The sequence below is a fragment of the Ochlerotatus camptorhynchus genome, unplaced genomic scaffold (genome assembly GCF_037179485.1).
Source record: "Ochlerotatus camptorhynchus isolate MF236.1 unplaced genomic scaffold, CSIRO-AGI_Acam_v1.1 ptg000357l, whole genome shotgun sequence".
In the NCBI taxonomy this organism is placed as follows: domain Eukaryota; kingdom Metazoa; phylum Arthropoda; class Insecta; order Diptera; family Culicidae; genus Ochlerotatus; species Ochlerotatus camptorhynchus.
The window spans coordinates 228,226-248,796 of NW_027040845.1; the positions used below are offsets into that span (position 1 = coordinate 228,226).

The following is a 20,571-nucleotide window of genomic DNA, read 5'->3' on the forward strand; positions in this document are numbered from 1 at the left end:
TCGTGTTTTTCGCCTTTTTGAAAAAGCACTCAAACCATCACTTATGAAATGTATTTCCGATGCAGCCATCACAAATTCAATGTTGTATTCTTGTTGCTTATGAAGTTGTCTGATTATATACTCATTAAAAGTTTCATATTTAAAGAACTAAATAGTTTGAGGGGCTACAAATGGTGAGTCGACAAACTGGAAGGAGTGTTGTCCCAACAGCTCTGGTCCTCACAAGTTCCTACCTCACGCTTCCACGGGTCAGCCGATGACAAAGACCGCCAGCAAAAGATGCTGGTAGCGTAGCCTGGGCAATGTCACCACGATAAAAACATGGATCCGGATCGGGGTGATAGCAAAGTGAGGAGGTGCGACCCTCGAGCGTCTGTTCACCATGGAGGTGCGGCTCAAACAGCGTCTGTCTCGGAGCGAGCGGCTGAATAAGAAATGCTGTATCACGTCAGCTACACCTAAGGTGGCAGCCCCACCAACATGATGTAGGTATCGCGACCCCGGTAAGGTAGCATACTGAAACCCCCAACATTACTTAGAAAAACGAAGAAAGAGAAAACAACGAACGGAATTTTCGGCAACCGACCCGGCAACGAAATAAGGACAATGAATGGAAACTCGGTACTTGGAATGTCAGAACCTTAAATGAACCTGGACGAGCGGGCCTTTTGGCTCGTGAACTGCAAAAAGTGAATGTGAGCGTAGCTGCTATTCAGGAAGTACGGTGGCCTAGATCCGGAGAACGTGAATTCCGGGCGGTGGATCCCATCGCCAACACTTCCTTCAAGTATCATATCTATCACAGCGGTGGCGATAGGGCAGAACATGGAGTAGGGTTCATAGTGATCGGGAAGCAGATGAAGCGTGTTATGCGGTGGAGACCGGTAAGCGACCGCATCTGTGTATTACGGATTCGGGGCAAATTCTTCAACTATAGCCTGATCAACATCTATGCGCCAACCAACGATAAATCCGATGACGTGAAGGACGCGTTTTATGACAGTCTCGATAAAACTTATGATGAGTGCCCAAAACACGACGTGAAGATTGTAATCGGAGATGCAAATGCGCAGGTCGGGAGGGAAGATTTCTTTCGTCCAATCATTGGTACAGAGAGCCTACATACAGTAACCAATGATAACGGCCTGAAACTGATAAACTTCGCCGCTGCTAGAGGTATGGCCATCAGTAGCACCTACTTTGCACGCAAGAATATCCGAAAGCACACCTGGAGACACCCAAATGGCGAAACTTGCACCCAGATCGATCACCTGTTGGTGGATGGCCGGCACTTCTCAGATGTCATTGATGTAAGGACTTTTAGGGGGCCTAACATTGACTCAGATCATTATCTTGTTGTCTGCAAAATTCGGGCGCGTCTATCGACCGTTACGAATTCAACGAACCGGAGATCGATGCGTTTCAATATCCATCGCTTGTCAGTAGAAGGTGTTGCTGCAGAGTACCGCCAGAAGCTTGATGAGCGGGTTAGCGAAATCAACGTGAACGAGGACCTCAACAATCTGTGGAACACAATCCACGGAGCGGTGAACACAACAGCACAAGAAGTGATAGGTACAGCTCAAAGATGACCACGTAATGGCTGGTTTGATGAGGAGTGCCAGAGGTTGACGGATGAGAAGAACGTTGCCCGAAGCCGGATGTTAGTGTCTGGTACCCGGCTGAACAGAGAGCGGTACAAGGTAGCAAGGGCAGCTGAGAAACGAACCCACCGCAGAAAGAAAAGGCAATACGAAGAACGCGTGATTGCTGAGGCGCAAGAAAGTATGGAACAGAACGATATGCGAAGGTTCTACGCGACTGTCAATGGTGTGCGGAGTAAAACAGCGCCATCTCCCGCCATGTGCAATGACCTTGAGGGGAATTTGCTGACAGATAAAACAATGGTGGCTGCCAGGTGGAAAGAACATTTTGAGACATTGTTGAATGGAGAGAGTGAGGGAGTATCGAGGAACAGAGTAAACATCGCAGACGACGATCAAGCTGTGGAGCCTCCAACGCTAGACGAGGTTAAAAAGGCAATACGTGAGCTGAAAAACAATAAGGCTGCTGGGAAGGACGAGCTCCCGGCCGAACTTTTCAAACACGGAAGTGAGCAGCTGCATCAAGCAATCCACCGTATTCTAACGAAGATACGGGAGGACGAAGAACTGCCTGCTAGCTGGTTCGATGGCCTCATTTGCCCATTATTCAAAAAAGGGCACAGACTCGAGTGCGCCAATTATCGAGGAATAACTCTTCTGAATTCGGCGTACAAAATACTGTCACGCGTTCTGTTTAACAGATTGAGACCGCTTGAGGAGTCCTTCGTCGGTGAATACCAGGCTGGTTTTCGTGAGGGCCGATCAACGACGGATCAAATGTTTACCCTGCGTCAAATCCTTGATAAATTCCGGGAGTACAACTTGCAGACTCCCCATCTGTTTATTGATTTCAAAGCAGCATACGATTCAGTGAAGAGAAATGAGCTTTGGCAGATTATGCTAGAACATGGTTTTCCGGCGAAACTAATTAGACTGATTCGCGCAACGCTAGATAGATCGAAATCAAGTGTAAGGGTTGCATATGAGATTTCGACCTCGTTCGTGACCTTAGATGGATTGAAGCAGGGTGATGCACTTTCAAACTTACTGTTCAACATTGCTCTTGAAGGAGCGATTAGGAGAGCTGGTGTGCAGAGGAACGGTACCATCATCACACGATCGTACATGCTCCTTGCGGACGACATCGATATCATCGGAATTGACCGTAGAGCAGTGGAAGAGGCGTTTGTGCCTTTTAAGAGGGAGACGGCGAGGATTGGGCTCACGATAAGTTCTACCAAAACGAAGTACATGGTAGCCGGTAGACAGCGTGGGAGCAATAGTGGTGTTGGTAGTGTAGTGTTGTTAGATGGTGAACAATTTGAGGTAGTGGAAGAATTTGTGTATCTTGGAACACTAGTGACATGTGATAATGATGTTACCCGCGAGGTGAAGAGACGTATTGCAGCTGCAAACAGGGCCTTTTACGGATTACGTAGCCAGCTGAAGTCCCGTAGCCTGCAAACGAAAACGAAATTCGCTCTGTATAAGACGCTGATACTTCCGGTAGCCCTCTACGGCCACGAATCGTGGACGTTAAAAGAGTCTGACCGGAGAGCATTTGGTATCTTCGAGCGTAAGGTGCTGCGAACAATACTCGGCGGTAAACAGGAGAATGGCATCTGGCGGCGTCGCATGAATCACGAGTTGTACCAAGTGTATAACGGTACGGATATAGTGAAGCTTATAAAACACGGCAGACTACGGTGGGCTGGGCATGTAGTGCGGATGCCGGAAGAACGACAAGCAAATATTATATTCAGCAGAGAACCCGGTAGAGGTCGTCGACTCCGGGGTAGACCTCAGACACGTTGGTTATTTGCAGTTGAGGAGGACATCAGGTCGCTAAACGTTCATGGCGACTGGAAGCGATTGGCTCAGGACCGAGTCCAATGGAGAAGAGTACTTCGTTCGGCGTTGAATCAACCTGGCGATTCGTAGCCCATCAAGTATCAAGTAAGTAATAGTTTGAGGTTCACTCATTTTTTTTCTACATTCATCGAACAAAGTAACCCCGAATCAAAATACTGAAGTACGGTCACAAAACTAAAAAAATAGTGCAAATGCTTTAATTTTTGTTAAACATATTACCACAGAATATTACTGACGAATTAACTCTTGGATCCTCAGTACTTGTTTTAAAAATATAAAATTTGAAAAACCGTCATTGCTGTAAAAAATATTTAGAATATACTTTAAAAAACTATCAATGTTACACCGTTTTACGGTACTAATTTTGTTCGAGCCTCGACGTCTGTTCTCTATGGTATGAACGCGTTCAAGCACATCACTGCTCCCAACCAATTTTCAGCTTGACCGTTCAGCCCAACTAACTAAGTGGGCTATGGGTTTAGCCCAACGAGTGATAGTTGACTGCATTTCGTGTGGTGTATTTAGGCTCTGTAAGGTTTTTTGGACACATATCTTTGAATAACATCTTCTTTGAGTCTATGTTGATCCTTTAAATATCTAATCTTCAGACTAATTTGGATGTCCTGGATCAAACCAATTTTTGTTTTTAAATATTTGATTGTTTTTGTAGTATTAAAGGTGAATTCTATCTAAAAATCTCGCTGATAAAGATATTAAAAAAATTAAACTAAAGCTGAATTCAACTAAAAAGCGTAAAACAAATCCTTAAAATAATCCTTGAACAATGGGACTGAAAAGGTTAAGTTTAAGGTGTTTTACCCAAAATAATTTAAAATTTTTACCGTGTATATTTTTCTTGAAAAGAAATAATATTTTCCTACAACTTTGTCTCAGGCGTCAAAAATGTCCAATCCGCCATTGTAAAGTTTTTTGCGAGGTTCAAAATGGCCGAATTATAGCAAAAATGTGACTGATTAACCTTAATAAATAATTATGCAAATATTCATACATATCGGAGAAGGTCGCATCAGAACGGTTCGACATTTTCCGCGTGAACACAATTTCAGGGACTCAGTTTCCGGTCATGTGCGGTGTAAAAACAATTCACACATCGAAATATGTCTTTCATGGTCACTTTTCATGTGCTTCCGCAACTTCTGAAGGCCCTTAAATCGTGAAATCGTGAAAAATTTCCATACTCGGCGACTGCTTGCCTTTCCCTTGACCTACTTGCTTTCGGTTCGGGGTGTTCTTGATCTATTACCGATATCCAATGTGATCAAATACATTTGAGCAGGCCACGTTTAGATGGAACAGGAGAAGCTTAGCTGTGAACGATAATTGCTTCCATACATTGCCTATCAGATTTTCTTTGGTACAACTGAGGATTGTAGCAGATTCCTTGTGACCTCATTTATTCAAGCCCATATCTTAACAGTTTTGATCGATAAAACCCTGCATAGGCGACGATTGTAGCATACTCGAGAAATCGTACCAAACGGCAAGTTTAAGAAAATTATTGTCATTTAAAAAAAAACACGTACTTCTTCAAACGAAGCTGATCAAATGACCGGATTTGCTTTGTTACCGCTCAATAAATCAGAGCACGACAAATAACAGCCCCAACCGGAACCCCTTGGCATTAAAACCCACTCACGAAAGGTCACTACCAACTTCCCCAAAAGGAAATTAAAAAGTTTACTCTGGCCGCAAAGAAAAAAACGGGCAATCCCGTGAGACTTTACTGATTTTCCCATCATCATACCCTGGAAAATAAATCTCCCCTAACAAGCTTCACGCGCTACTGCAAAACTAAAACCAGCCTCAACAGTGTGGTGCAACCCAAAAAACAAGCAAAGGGACAAAAGAAAGCAACGAAAGCATCTGCACGCGCTCCTCTTCCTTTCATTCCTTTGCCTCCCACTCACACCACCTTCATCATAATCATCATCATCATCATCATCATCCTCAACCCCAACTATAGGTCCAGAGGATAAACCAGGCAAACAGCATGGATGCTAGCAGCAGAACCAGAAACAGATGTAAAAACCTTTGCGAGCGGAGATTCCGTTCCAGCTCGTAGAACGGCATGTCCCACGGGGAGACGTCCTCGAACTCGTTCACCGAGGCCGGGCTTTTGTGTTTTGCGTGAATGAAAATAGATGCAAATTTTCGATAATTTTGATGTGGTTGCAACACGTGGAAACGAGCTTACCTTTGGATCAGCTCCTTGGTTAGCTCGTGATCACAGTCCCCAGAACTGCGGAACGAGCTGTACTTGGTGTACTCGCCACCGGGGACCGTTCCCAGCAGTCCCGGCACCAGCACGAAGCCCGGAGGTCGTTTGTAGTCGCTTGGGAGCTTCTCTATGGCATCCAGAGGGATTCCGGTCTTGGTGGCGCGAAGATTTTTGTGAATCTCCTGGTTCAACATGTGGACGTTCTGCGAGAACGTTACCAGGTCAACCTGCTGGTCCCTGGCCGAGAGGGGTTTGCTGGGTTGTGGTGCGGGTCCCTTCTTTCGGCTGCCGTCTTTGTTGACATTGTTGCTGTTGTTCTTGCTCTTGTGAGTTCGGTAGTACCGCTGGATGATGCGGGCTGCATCCTCCTTGGAGAAGCCCTCCTTCTGCATCATGCGCTGAGCTTCAACGCGATTCTTGGCGATGCCTAGGATGTACTTGGTCTTGGCTTCCAGCTCCGGAGTAAGCTTCATCTTGCGGATCGTGTACCCACGGTAGTAGCTCTGGATGACGATCGCTGCCTTTTCGTTTTCTTTGTTGTTCACGTCAACGGCATGCTTCTCGGATGGCTTGATAAGTTCACTGTTGGACATCTGGTGGATCAGCTTAGCCCTGGCGAATGCCTGTTTGGCTTTGTTTTGTTCTGCAAGGAGGGGGATATGGTTGGTGCCGTGTTCCAGGCGGGTACGGAAAACCTTACCATTGTTTTTCTTTTCCCGAGCCTGTCGCTCCTTCTCCAGCCGTTCTCGCTCTTTATCGACCCGTTCTCGCTCTTTTTCGAGCCGCTCTCGCTCGATGCGATCCTTTTCCTGCTTCTCGCGAAGCAATTTGTTCATTCGTCGCCGGGTCAACCAACCTCGAACGTGTTTCTGCAAGGTGACAGCACTGAGTGCCACCCGTTGTGCTGCTCGCACTTTTTCTCTCTTGATGAATGCCTTGGCCAACCAACGGCGGACGCAGGCCTGAACCAGAATGATCTTGCGGACCTGAAAACAAAAGTTTTAGTCATCGTTCCTTTCGGAAGGCAAATGCTACTTACGTGCTCCTCGTACAGCTTGGACAGATATTCGAAGTGGTAGTATTTGAGGAACACCTTGGACTTTCCGAGAGCCCATCCGTCCATTTTTAGACGCACTAAAAGTAAACGACACGATTCTCGGCTTGCGACGACACGTTCCTCGAATCCGTAGCCGAGGAAGTAGTATCTGGAAATGCCGAAAGTCATGGAATCAAAGTTTTCCTATAACATAGATGTTGAACAAACCTCTTCAAGAACTCGGCGAACGCCAACCGGTGGCTGAATCCATGCTGACGGATCCGAATGGTTTCCAGCACGCCAGTGTAGCGTAGCTGCTTCAGGACCTTGGTCTGATCGAAGTTCTTCGCAGCCTTCATGTCGTTCGGTTTGATGCACCGGATGAACTGCGGTGTACCGGTGACCATCTTCTGCAGCAGATCCATCAGCGAATACCGGAAGTAGGTGGCCACTGTTTGCTGGGCCCTCGATTGCGATGCCAGTCCGCGGGAGTTGAACTTTTCCTGCAGATACAAAACAAAAATCGTTTACTCCAAACTCGTAATCGTTCGCAGCGATCACGCACCTTCGTATCAACCTTGATGAAGTTGGACACATTCTGGCGCGATCCGGTGTCCTGGATGGCCGAGTACAGGTTGCCGGTTTTGGTGATGGGACACTGGAACAGGAACCGGACCATATCGAATTGGCTTTGGCGAATCAGCTGGATGATCTCGGCCGGCAGGAAGTTGCGGTTCTTCTCCAGGAATCCGTCCGCCTGGTAGACGACCCGGCCGGCAAAGTGGTGGATCGCGAAGCACACCGCGTCCGATTTGGGCCGTTGGTAGAACTTGGATTTGATGTTGTTGTGGAATTTCTCTGTTGGATGGTGGGAGGTAGGTTAGTGGAGCTGATTGGAAAACGGGGAGACTAGAACTTACCAATTAGGGACCGGTCGTTGGATCGAGGAAACCGGGACTCTTCATCAAGCAATGCTAGCAATCCAAGCGGTCGGCTTAGGAGCATATCCAGCACCGGGCGGTTGTCGGCGAACTCTACTAGATCCACGGGAATTCCTTCGGCCATGTACTCCTGAAATATTAGGTGGATTTGTTGAATTAGTCACAAACTATAGGCAGGGCCGATAGCGGGTTACTTTTTATGTCTCATAAAAAGGTGAATTTGAAGACATTTGAAAAACTCTCCACAGACAGAGATTCTTTACTCGCAGACATTTTGACACTACTTTATGTTTTATGAAGATGTTTAAAGACTTGATAAAACTGAAGAAGACTTTCGAAGGATTTTTCATATTTGTGATAATTTTTGCTATTGAAATAAATATGTTGACCTTATATTTTAAACTGTGTCTTGTAAATTTTGATTTGTTTATCGAATCATACATAATAATAAGCTGGAGATCATTTAAATACCTCATGATCATCGTGCCCTTCAGGGAGAATAACTGAGGGACGCCATTTGAATCTTTGAACAATTGAAAAATCTCACAATACGACCTGATCTGCCTATAGCCTTGATTGATTTCTTGATAACTTGATTGGAAGGTAAAAAAAAACTTCATTTCATAAAAGAAGAGCACTGAAATCCTTTTATTGCGTCAATTCCTTTGAGATGGTCCCTGAAAATTGCACCACAAAGGTGCTTGAAGGGACATACTTCAATAAAAAAATTTGGTTGCAACACAGTGCAGTTTTGCGCAACAGTGGTGCATACAAAAAATTTCTGGTGTAATTTTTAATTCCAAGAAGGTTTATGGAGGGTTTAAAGAAAAGGGTAAATTTAAGGTTGAAAAAATGCACCATCGTGGTAGATCAAAGAAAAAACTTTATATTGAATATTTCTGGTGTAAGAAGGTGCATGGAGGGATTAATCAAAATGAATATTGGAAAAATTGAATCACGCTAAAAATTTGGAGGTGCACATTTATGTGAAAATGTCTGGTGGAATGTTCGCTATACTTTGGTGAATGTAGAAGCATGGTTTATTCATTTTGCAAGGTTCATTGGATATTTATGGTGGAAAATTTGCAGCATTCTGGTGCACGAAGAGGCAAAGCCTGAAAATTGCACCACATAGGTGCATTGTGAAACAAACTTCACTGACAATTTTCAGTGCACCGTTTTGGTGAATGGAGGAGCATGCATCGCTCTGATAAATGAAATGAATGGAAAATTTCTGGCAAAAAACTTGCACTGGTTTGGTAAATGAAGGCACAAGCTTTATTTAAAATTAAGCTATATTGAAAAATTCTGGTGAAAAATCTGCACCGTTCTGGTGAACGAATGAGCAAGCTTTTTGGGAAAAATTTGGTCTTAAATTTGCATCCTTGTGCTGAATAGAGAAACAAACTTTAAAATAATTTCTGGTGTAAAATTAGCACCAATTTGATGATTGGAGGGTGCTGTTTTACTGAAATTTTATGATGAAAAATATAAAATTAAGGGCAAGCTTTATTTGATGGAAAACCTGCAAGATTTTGATGATATTCTCCGCCAGCTATATTGAAAATTTCTGGTGGAAATGGAAAAAGGAAATCTGCACCAATCAGAAGATTGGAGAAGCAATTTTTTTTGAATATTAACGTTGGTAAATTTGCATCGTTCTGATCAATTGAAATTTTCTGGTGGCAAGTTTGTATTGAAAATTTCTGGTGTAAGATTTGCAACAATCTGCTGCATGGATAGGCCTGATGTAAAAATTGCAGAGTTCTGGTGAATGGAGGGGCAAGCTTTATTGAACATTCATGGTAGAAAATCAACAACGATTTGGTGAATGGGCGGCCAACTTAAACTTGATTTCCGAGAAGAACCTCAAGGGTATTTCTGAGGACAGTTCTAAAAGAAAAGATTTCTGGGGATGATTCTAGTGAATCCTGCAGATAGTTCCAAGATAATTTCGAACAGATTTCTGAGAGAATCAAATTTTGAATGAAATTCCAAAGGGATGTTGAGAAAAATTTCAATGGAGTTCTGAGGATAATTCTGGGAAGACTTTCTGGAGAATGCAGAGGAAATTCTTCTGAAACTTTAAGGGAATTTCAGTTCCAAGGTGTTCTGAGAAGAAAAAAAGTTCTAAAATACTCCGATTCTTATCTCAAAGATATTGAATTCTTATGACAGTTCCAAAATATTTCTGGGGAGAATTCAAAGAAAATTCTGCAGATAATTTTTAGTGCATTTTGCAGATAGCTCCAAGACAATTTCGAAAAGAATATCGAGAAAATCCAATTTTGAGTGTAATTTCTAAGGGATTTAGATCAGCTATGGCAGATTATGCACGAGTATGGACTTCCGAATAAACTGACGCGATTGGTCAAGGCGACGATGGATCGAGTGATGTGCGTTGTTCGAGTATCGGGGACACTGTCGAGTCTCTTTGAATCTCGAAGGGGGTTACGGCAGGGTGATGGGCTTTCGTGTCTACTGTTCAACATCGCGTTAGAAGGTGTGATCAGAAGAGCTGGGATAGACACGAGTGGCACGATATTCAGGAAGTCCATCCAGCTCCTTGGCTTCGCCGATGACATCGACATCATGGCACGGAACTTTGAGACGATGGCGGAAACGTACATCAGACTGAAAGCTGAAGCTAGACAGATTGGACTTGCTATCAACGCATTAAAGACAAAATACATGAAAGGAAGAGGTTCTAGGGAAGACAATGTTAGCCTCCCACCCCGAGTTCAGATTGACGGTGATGAAATCGAGGTGGTCGATGAGTTCGTGTATTTGGGCTCACTGGTGACCGCCAAAAATGATACCAGCAGATAAATTCAAAGACGCATTATGGCAGGGAATCGTGCCTACTTTGGACTCCGGAGGACGCTCCAGTCGAATAAAATTCGCCGCCGCACGAAGTAGACTGTCTACAAGACGCTGATTAGATCGGTGGTCCTTTACGGTCACGAGACCTGGACTATGCTCGTGGAGGACCAACGCGCCCTTGGTGTTTTCGAACAGTGTTGCGTACCATCTACGGTGGAGTGCAGATGGATGACGGAACGTGGAGGAGGCGAATGAACCACGAATTGCACCAGCTGCTGGGAGAACCATCCATCGTCCACATTGCAAAAATTGGGCGACTACGGTGGGCTGGGCACGTCGTAAGAATGCCGCACGACGACCCAGAGAAAATGGAATAGAGAAAGCGACCCAACAGGAACAAGAAGAAGAGGCGCGCAGCGGGCTAGGTGGATCGACCAAGTAGAAGGTGACCTGCGGACCCTTCGCAGACTACGAGGCTGGCGAACTGTGGCCATGGATCGAGTAGAGTGGAGACGACTTCTTCGGACAGCAGAGGACAACAAGGCCTTAGCCTGATTGGTAAGGTAAGTTCTAAGGGATTTTAAGCAAAATTTCAAGTGAATTCCGAGGATAATTTCTAGCTCATTCAATTCCAATGTGTTCTGAGAAAAAATCATGAAGAGTTCTAAATTTAATTCCAGTGGACTTCTGAGAAGAATTTTAAAAGAGTTATTAGGAGAGTTCTAAAAAAATCCGATAAGAACCTCATGGATATTGAATTCTGAGGACAGTTATAAAGGATTTCTGGGAAGTATTCCAAGAAAGTTCTGCGTGTAATTTCTAGTGAATCCGGCAGATAGTTCCTAGATAATTCCGAAAAGAATACCGGGAAAATTAAATTTTGAGTGAAATTCCAAAGGGATTTTGAGGAAAATTTCAAGGGAGTACCGATAATTTCTAGCTCATTACAGGAACATTTTTTTAGGAAATTCTTCTGAAACTCTAAAGGGATTTCAGTTCCAAGTAAAAGCCTAGAAGAGTTCTAAAAATAGTTCCAGAGGACTTCTGAAAAGAATTTCAAAAGAGCTCATAGAGTTCTAAAAATTTCTAAAAGAACCTCAAGGAATTCTGAGAATGGACTTTTTCGCAACTGTACAAAGTTTAAAGACAGTTTTTGGATTCCCCTTATTGAAAAGTGGGTATTAGTTTGCCATTAAACCTTGATCTATTGTTATCTTACTAAAAATTCGCTTAAGAATCTTCTCTGAAAATTTCAAGTCATTTTTTACCGTGGTTAAAAAGTTACAGCTGTTTATGTTCGTTGTAATAAATTTTGGTTTGTCTTTTATATCATCTTTAAAACATGTTGAATGTTCGCAACATTTTCTGTCACCCCGACTGACGGTACATCATCGTCGATGCGATTAAATTGCCAATTTCCGCAGTTTGCATTGAAGAAGATGAACCACCACCGGAGCAAAAAATAAATAAAATCAGCTAAATTAAACAGTAGGGAAACAGTGGTGGGTGGACAGCACCATATCCCACACTCTTTGGAGTACTGGACATCCCCAGATTAAATGCACCATAGAAAAAATTGCCCCTCCTTAACAAGATTCCTGTGCACGCTAGTGATTGAAATCCTCGATCATCGGGATATACGAACTGATCCAACCTGCCATCTTGGAAGAATATAAGAGTAGGCCATTTGATCTATTGGCAAGTTTAAAAACATAGGAATGGACTTTATCAACCGCATTTCCTTTTCCCAAGTCCTTTTCCTCTCCTTCCCTTCCCTTCTTCTCTTTTCAGAAAGCGAGTAATGGCGCTATAACCATATGCCATATAGGGCTAGGACAAGAGTTAGTGCTCAGGTCCCAACCGCTAGAAGAAAATGGTAGCGAGCAAGGGCGCTATAACCTAGGCGAATACTGCATTCCCTCCGTATAGGTTACGTCCGCACACTGCTCTCTGTTGTCCTTCGACTGAGGTCGTCTGGATCTATTGAGGGATGGCAGTGGGTGGGCGGTGCCGTCCACGCTTGTACGGAGGGAGGACTGTACGCTCGAACTTACCTTACCTTACCAATCAGGCTAAGGCCTTGTTGTCCTCTGCTGTCCGAAGAAGTCGTCTCCACTCTACTCGATCCATGGCCACAGTTCGCCAGCCTCGTAGTCTGCGAAGGGTCCGCAGGTCACCTTCTACTTGGTCGATCCACCTTGCCCGCTGCGCGCCTCTTCTTCTTGTTCCTGTTGGGTCGCTTTCTAGAACCATTTTCACTGGGTCGTCGTGCGGCATTCTTACGACGTGCCCAGCCCACCGTAGTCGCCCAATTTTTGCAATGTGGACGATGGATGGTTCTCCCAGCAGCTGGTGCAATTCGTGGTTCATTCGCCTCCTCCACGTTCCGTCATCCATCTGCACTCCACCGTAGATGGTACGCAACACCTTCCGTTCGAAAACACCAAGGGCGCGTTGGTCCTCCACGAGCATAGTCCAGGTCTCGTGGCCGTAAAGGACCACCGGTCTAATCAGCGTCTTGTAGACAGTCAACTTCGTGCGGCGGCGAATTTTATTCGACCGGAGCGTCCTCCGGAGTCCAAAGTAGGCACGATTCCCTGCCATAATGCGTCTTTGAATTTCTCTGCTGGTATCATTTTCGGCGGTCACCAGTGAGCCCAAATACACGAACTCATCGACCACCTCGATTTCGTCACCGTCAATCTGAACTCGGGGTGGGAGGCTAACATTGTCTTCCCTAGAACCTCTTGCTTTCATATATTTTGTCTTTGATGCGTTGATGGCAAGTCCAATCCGTCTAGCTTCAGCCTTCAGTCTGATGTACGTTTCCGCCATCATCTCAAAGTTCCGTGCCATAATGTCAATGTCATCGGCGAAACCAAGGAGCTGGATGGACTTCCTGAATATCGTGCCACTCGTGTCTATCCCAGCTCTTCTGATCACACCTTCTAACGCGATGTTGAACAGCAGACACGAAAGTCCATCACCCTGCCGTAACCCCCTTCGAGATTCAAAGGGACTCGAGAGTGTCCCCGATACTCGAACAACGCACGTCACTCGATCCATCGTCGCCTTGACCAATCGCGTCAGTTTATCCGGAAATCCGTACTCGTGCATAATCTGCCATAGCTGATCTCGATCGATTGTGTCGTATGCGGATTTGAAATCGATGAACAAATGATGTGTGGGCACGTTGTATTCGCGGCATTTCTGCAGAACCTGCCGAATCGCGAAAATTTGGTCCGTGGTAGCGCGGGCACCCATGAATCCCGCCTGGTATTGCCCCACGAACTCTCTTGCATATGGTGACAGACGGCGGCATAGAATTTGGGAGAGTACCTTGTAGGCGGCGCTCAGCAGTGTGATCGCGCGGTAGTTGCAGCAATCCAACTTGTCGCCCTTTTTGTAGATTGGGCATACGACACCTTCCATCCACTCCTCCGGTAATATCTCCTCCTCCCAAATCTTGGCAATGTACGCTCGAACACAAGGGGTAAATACCTGTGTTCCATCCCAGGAGATCGGACAACCAAGGAGTGTACATTAACTTTCTTAGCTCTGTCACTCCCAACGATTTATATAGCCTAAATCCTGCATACGGAGCGGTTGGTACGGTATGTCCCCGCTCTTTGATTACCTGTGGATTAAATGTTAACCACTGTCTATACTTATTAAGTAGACATGGTAAACATTCACTTCCACAAAAATTAACTAAACGCTACACAGTAGGCCTGGCCGCTTTATTGTTTGTTTCACATCCTTGATGTGCAGCAGGCATTAATAATGACAAGAAAAATGATAGATGTATCATTTTCCAGGATTCTTTCAAGTACTGGCTGTGTATGTGTAGACTAGACTAGACTAGACTAGACTAGATAGGAATGAACTTTATCAACCTAAATCTTGAAAAATTATCCAAAGAACTATATTAAAATTTTTGATCAGCTGTGATCTTTCAAAAAATTCCCATGATAATATCTGATCAAAAACGGCGCCGGTGGTGTAGTGGTAAGCGTGATTACCTCTCACCCCAGCAGGCCTGGGTTCAATCCCAGTCGGCACCGCCGGGATGTTCTGAGGCATAACATCTCTGATCACGCCTTCCTTCGGAAGGGAAGTAAAGCTGTTGGTCCCCGGTTCATGAGTTTGATGGGTCGATAGGTAGGGTCCAGGTGTGGGAGTTGCCTTCCTGGCACGTCGGTAGCATTGGTGCTCAGCACGGAAAACAAGATCGACGGAAAAAACAAAACAAAGGAAAAAAAAAAAAAAAATATCTGATCAACCATCAATACAGCTATCATATCTACAGAAGCCATTTTATTGTTTGAACAGTTGAAAATCTGAAAATATCTGATGAACGACATTTGAAATTTTGAAAAGATTTTCAAAATAATACTTCATGAACCATTGCATTGTTCGAGATATCTTATTGAAAATCCGTGAATATCAACAATGTTTTCTTCATTTCTACGAAGTTTCCTGAACATCCATGAAGGTTTCTATAGATCCACAAAGTTTCTTGAAATTACAATCAGTTCTATGAACTAAAAAAAACTCCCTTAACTTATTGCAATCTATTGAACTCATCCGAAGTTCCCTGAGCCTCTTTGAAGTTTCCCGAGAATGTGTGAGAAATTCTGTGAATTCCTGTTGTGTCTGTTTTTACGAAGTACCCTGAACTTCAACGATTTGTCCATAACTAACACAAACTTTCACGTGAATTTCTACAAAGATTTCTAAGCTTGTTCCAAGGGGTGGTCACTCTACACACTTATTTTGCGTCAACATTTTTTCGTAGTGTGCCTTAGTGTGCTGCAGCTGTGCCGGCAGTGCCAAAAAGTCATTGAACTGACTTTTGTTTGCTTGTGAATAACTAAGAGGAAGAGGAGACAATACGGGGGCGAAAACGAGCCACTTTTCTGTCAAATGCGAACCAGTTCGTGATTGGCCGATTTGAAGTGCGTAAGATAGAGATAGAGATAGAGATAGATATAGATAGACAGCGGCACCGATGGTGTAGTGGTAAGCGTGATTATCTCTCACCCCAGCAGGCCTGGGTTCAATCCCAGTCAGCGCCGCCGGGATGTTCTGAGACATAACATAAGGGAAGTAAAGCCGTTGGTCCCGGTTCATAAGTTGATGGGTCGATAGGTAGGGTCCAGGTGTGGGAGCTGCCTCCCTGTCGTCGGTAGCATTGGTGCTCAGCACGGAAAACAAGATCGACTGGAAATAAATCAAGGAAGATATAGATAGATATAGAGATAGAGATAAAAGAGTCATAAACCAGTTGTCTCCTCTTCCTCTTAGGTGAATAATGCCTTGTTTGGCAACCCGGTATTTTAACAGCTGTTGTTTTTGTTTTGTTTTTCAATGTTTACATAAACGACACGGATTCCAGTTGGAACTACACATTGGATGCAGCTGTCTCCAAGGATGCCTGCAACGGACGAGCTCCGTTGCTACACGATCGTTCCATCTTCGGCGAAAGGCCGACCCCGCACAACGAACGTCAATCATTAGTCAACCATCCCTTCTGTAGGCTTACCATATTAAAAACTTGAAAAGGAGGACATTTCATTTGAGGTTTGGAGATTAAGGAGGACAATGATTCCTTTTCTTAACATTAAAGGAGGACAATGAGTTTTTATCAAACGTTTTAATAATATGTGCGCTAACACAAAATTCATGATTTTCTAAGGTTCAATTGAGATGGTTCATAACTTGTGGTAGATATCAATTGAATTCATGAAATGAAAACTGCAGCTTTACAGCCTTAAAACCATCCCAGCCTTTATCATGTACAAACATCAGGATACATGTCATCGCTGATTGAAACCAACATGGAACATCTAAGCAACCTGTTAAATTTACCAGAGAGTTCATCGAACATTATAATTTATTTTAGAAATGTCAAATTTAAGTAAAAATACAGAAAAATTGATGAATTTTCACTGACTCTTCGAAAATAATATATAATGTTCGAAAATCCCTCTGTTGTTGATCGTCCGATTTTCGAGAAATTGATTGTCAAAATTGATTCCTGGTTTGTCTGAAATATGCAGGTTTATTTAAAAAATTCCATACGTCAAATTTAGGTTAAATTCACGAAATGGACAGCAACCTTGATCGCAGCCTAAATGTGGGGAGTACTATAGAGGGTACCGTCATGGTCCAGATGGGAGACGGCATCGCAGTCGAACCAGTCGAACGCAGCATCCAGCACACGAACAACATTAAATGAATGGAAATGATGGTAGCAAAATTCAGATTGCATTTTTCAAGCAGAACTACTTGTCAGAGTCCACCAACCTCGCTGGCTGTGGAACTTCTCGTCGTTGCTTTGCTCATCGCTTTCGATGTAACTAACATCGATTTTCTAGTTAAACGAACCTCATTATGGCTTTCAATACCCTTTCACGAACACTCTATCACCGATCTTTCAATTTGTTTAAAATGCGTTATGTCCCGTTTTTGATCATATTTTTAGATAAATATATGGATGGAAGATAAATTAAAAATATTACGTGTAATCTTCACGTGTTTTCACGTGAGAAATGCTTTAAATGTGTTATTTCATTTTCCGTCATATACGTCATGAAACCTCTGTTGATGTGTTTCATGAAAGAGAAAACTATCAAAGTCGAGCGCTCTTTCGCTCATCCGTTTCACCGAAGCTTGAAAGGAAGACCAATGGAGCGACGGGAGAAAGAGAGACAAGCGATTGAACATTTGTTTGTGCACGCCGACTGAGGTTCTAGAATGCTGCGAAGCTGTTCGACTTTAACAGAAAAAGAAAGCCAGCAGTCTCTTCGTCGCATCGATTTGGTCGATTGAAGCTGATATTGTGACGCCCTGGTTTCAAGGACTACAGCGCCTCTAAGTACAATCGCTTCCTTTCGTTGACTCAAGCCAGAAAAAAATCGCATTCTCCACTTCTTCAATACCCCACCCGTATGCCGCCCGAGGATCTGCTGGTGACTGCATTCACCACCAAGGACTGCCACCCGTCGCAAGTGCGGCTGCTTCCAATGCTGGTCCGTCTGCTCTAAAATTCTTCAAAAAAGACGGACCAGCAGCAGCAGCATTGCAAGCAGCGGCAGCCGTGGGAGCTGCATCGCTAGTTCGTGCAGCCATGGCCGGAAACCTAGGCCAGGTCAAGAATACCGCTGTCAGCTGTTCTTCGTCTGGGAGGAAATTTGGACGCGACTGCCGTCACGGGTGAAACGATTTTGAGAATCCATGGCGAGACTTGGTGGAGATTCACGGTTGTGTTTTGAAAATAGTTTGATTATATTGTGGCAACATCCATAACCAATTATGACACATGCACAGCACACTGCGTAGACGCAGAAAAAGTTTAGTGTTGCCAGTAACTTTGAAGATCAGACCTTGGATCAGACAAATTGTAACCATGGGTGCCAAACAGTGCCAATGGCTGTTCCCAGGTGTGCTCAAGCTTGTTTTTGGCACACTTTTCGGAGTGACCATCCCCTTGGCTTGTTCATATTCCTATAATTCATTCTGTTGGAAGTAGGAGAACAAGAACGATGAATAGATGCCATGGTTATATTGACTTATGTCGATTTCGTTTTTGCGGTGTAGCTACGCCGGTGCTACACTGCCGTCCACCGAAATAATTTAGGGTGTAGATATAGGATACACCTTTGTTTACAAACAAATGTTGTTGAGCTGTCAATGACTCGCGCTTATTCCTGCTTACACTATACCAGTGCAACACCGCAGAAACGAAAACGACATTAGATGATAAGAAATACAAAATCGTTAGTTATTATTGCACCATCTACCAAGCAGGTTGTATTCTCTTTTACATACAAGAGGTTACAGGCCCAGGATCTTCGATCAGCATTACCGTAGAAAGCGATCAACAAGTTGGAAAAAATCTTCATGCAGCGGCAGTCGAAATGGAGAAAGTTCAAGCACCGACGAACCGACGTGACAGCTCATACAAGCTTCTTTAAAATTCGTGCCCAAGACGCCATATTTAAAATACGTTAAACACTACCGACATCTACTCATCCGATCGCGTCCTACCATGAGCAAGGACACGAATCCACGTTTAATTTATATTGCCTTGGTTTGCGTCTCACCTCATTTGACAGATCTAATTGCCCGTTTGAAAGTTCGAATCGCTCGTTTGACAATTCGAATTGTGGACAAACGAAATGCTCCTGTGGCATGTCGGTTTGTCGGTGGTTCAAGTCCAGAAGCTAAATGGTTTGAATTACAGCGCAAAACTGCTGCTGATCCGTGAAGAGCTCTGGAAGTTCGTTGTCAAGCCAAGGCCAGCAGAACGAGTAGCGACGGTGAATGCTACCAGAAATTCTGCTGCACTCGAAGCTTGGGATTCAGGCGATCAACGATTGGTCTTTTGATGGAGACAAATCAACACGGTCTCATCAAACAGACGAAAACGGCTCGTGGAACAAGCTGCAGGACCCTTTCGAGAGACCGACGCTGACATCGAAGGTATCGTATCTGCGGAACCACGTCAACAAAATGTAGGAAGTCTTCGAACGTCTTTCCGTGTCAGGATTGAAGCTGGATGAAAAACTACAGGTGCACAGGTGCTAAGCAGTCTTCGATAATCGTTCAACGCTCTGACAACGGCGTTGGAAAGCCGGGTGGACGATTAATTGACACTGGAACTCGTGAAAACCAAGCTGATCGACGGGAAGCTACAATGAGTCCGTTCTGAAGGCTGGATCCGGCAAAAAGGTCTACCTTTGTCATTATTGTGGCAAGCCAGGCCATAAGCAGCAGGAATGTCGGAAGCAAGCTAGTGACCAAGAAACTGAATCCAAAAACGTTCAAAAGGTCCGGAAGAATCCATCCAAAGCCAAGGTAACTCGAGAAGCGCGTAATAGCAACTGTGCCTTCACGATGAAAGGGACTGGAAAATCCGGAGGCTGGATCGTCGATTCGGGGACGACATCCCACATATGTGCTGAGCGGGATTTCTTTCTTGATCTGGATGAAACCAGCAACGAAAACGTCACGCTATTAGACGGAACGACGACAGCTGCAAATGGAAAAGGAGCTCGTCAAGTGAGTTGCTGCGGGCTGGAAGGTAACAACGTACAATTACCTGGAGGGGGACGTGCTGTCAAATCAGGCTACTTATCATTCTTGTATGAAATTGGTTCCAAACGTAAACAAACCATGTAGGTTTGTTATGCCTTGTTTCCGTTTGAAACCAGTTATATGAGGTAGGCGACGATTGTTCGTATTTGACAGCCACATCCAAGGGGTAAGTCACCCAGCACATTGTGCCAAAATTAGATTCGGCACAGCTTGGGCACATTCATCGGAACACCTTCAGCATACCTTCAGCACACCTTCGACACAATCTCGTAGACATTGGATTGTTGAAAATAAAATGGGAACACTGATGGACAACTGTCATTGAAATTGTTCACAACATCACGTGCTGTTTGACTGTTGTTTGACTAAAGGCCGGCGCACAATAGATACGTTTTCGGGTTTTTTGACAGTTAGCCCATGCATTATCTGTCAAAAAACCCGAAAACGTATCTATTGTGCACCGGCCTTAAGACCAGCAGTTCACTTATAGATTCAAATACGAAATGTAGGTTCTAGAGAGGGCTCAAGAGAAAGAGGCAGTTAATCAGACTCCATTAGTACCCTTAATTCAAATAATGCTGCAAACCACACTAAACAAACTAAAGAAAAATCTTTGAAATGTGTCGAACCTCTTAACGGAATCCCTTTTATGAAGAGCTTTGAGTGTGTTGGTTTATTTCCTTTAAATTCCGTTATAATTGCTTATCTTTTGACAGATGCGTGTATTTCGTCTACAACTTGCAGACTTCATCAGTGCCAAGTGGTGTTGAGTACTTGGCACTGATGAAGTCTACAAGTACTAGACGAAATACGCGTATCTGTCAAAAGATAAGCAATTATAACGGAATTTAAAGGAAATAAACCAACACACTCAAAGATCTTCATAAACTAAAGAAGTCTATTAATCGTCCTCTATAGTCGGTCTCCAAAAATGCTCCCCACCGGTTCCAAACC

The 20,571-nt window shown here is 44.1% G+C and overlaps 1 protein-coding gene across 11 annotated transcripts in view; it reads right to left on the reverse strand.

The window, feature by feature from the left end:
• Positions 1-20,571, reverse strand: part of LOC135709209 (myosin-IIIb-like) — a 340,664-nt gene that overhangs the window by 39,938 nt on the left and 280,155 nt on the right. For 5 of the 11 annotated variants that reach the window (XM_065231439.1, XM_065231438.1, XM_065231437.1 and 2 more), the window contains 6 exons: positions 7,672-7,822; positions 7,317-7,609; positions 6,980-7,254; positions 6,755-6,920; positions 5,692-6,701; positions 5,527-5,610 (listed from right to left, as the gene is read on the reverse strand). In XM_065231439.1, the coding sequence (XP_065087511.1) occupies positions 5,527-5,610; positions 5,692-6,701; positions 6,755-6,920; positions 6,980-7,254; positions 7,317-7,609; positions 7,672-7,822 (1,979 nt within the window). The remainder of the gene's footprint in view (positions 1-5,526; positions 5,611-5,691; positions 6,702-6,754; positions 6,921-6,979; positions 7,255-7,316; positions 7,610-7,671; positions 7,823-20,571) is intronic. The other 6 variants (XM_065231440.1, XM_065231446.1, XM_065231447.1 and 3 more) reach the window with 3 other exon arrangements.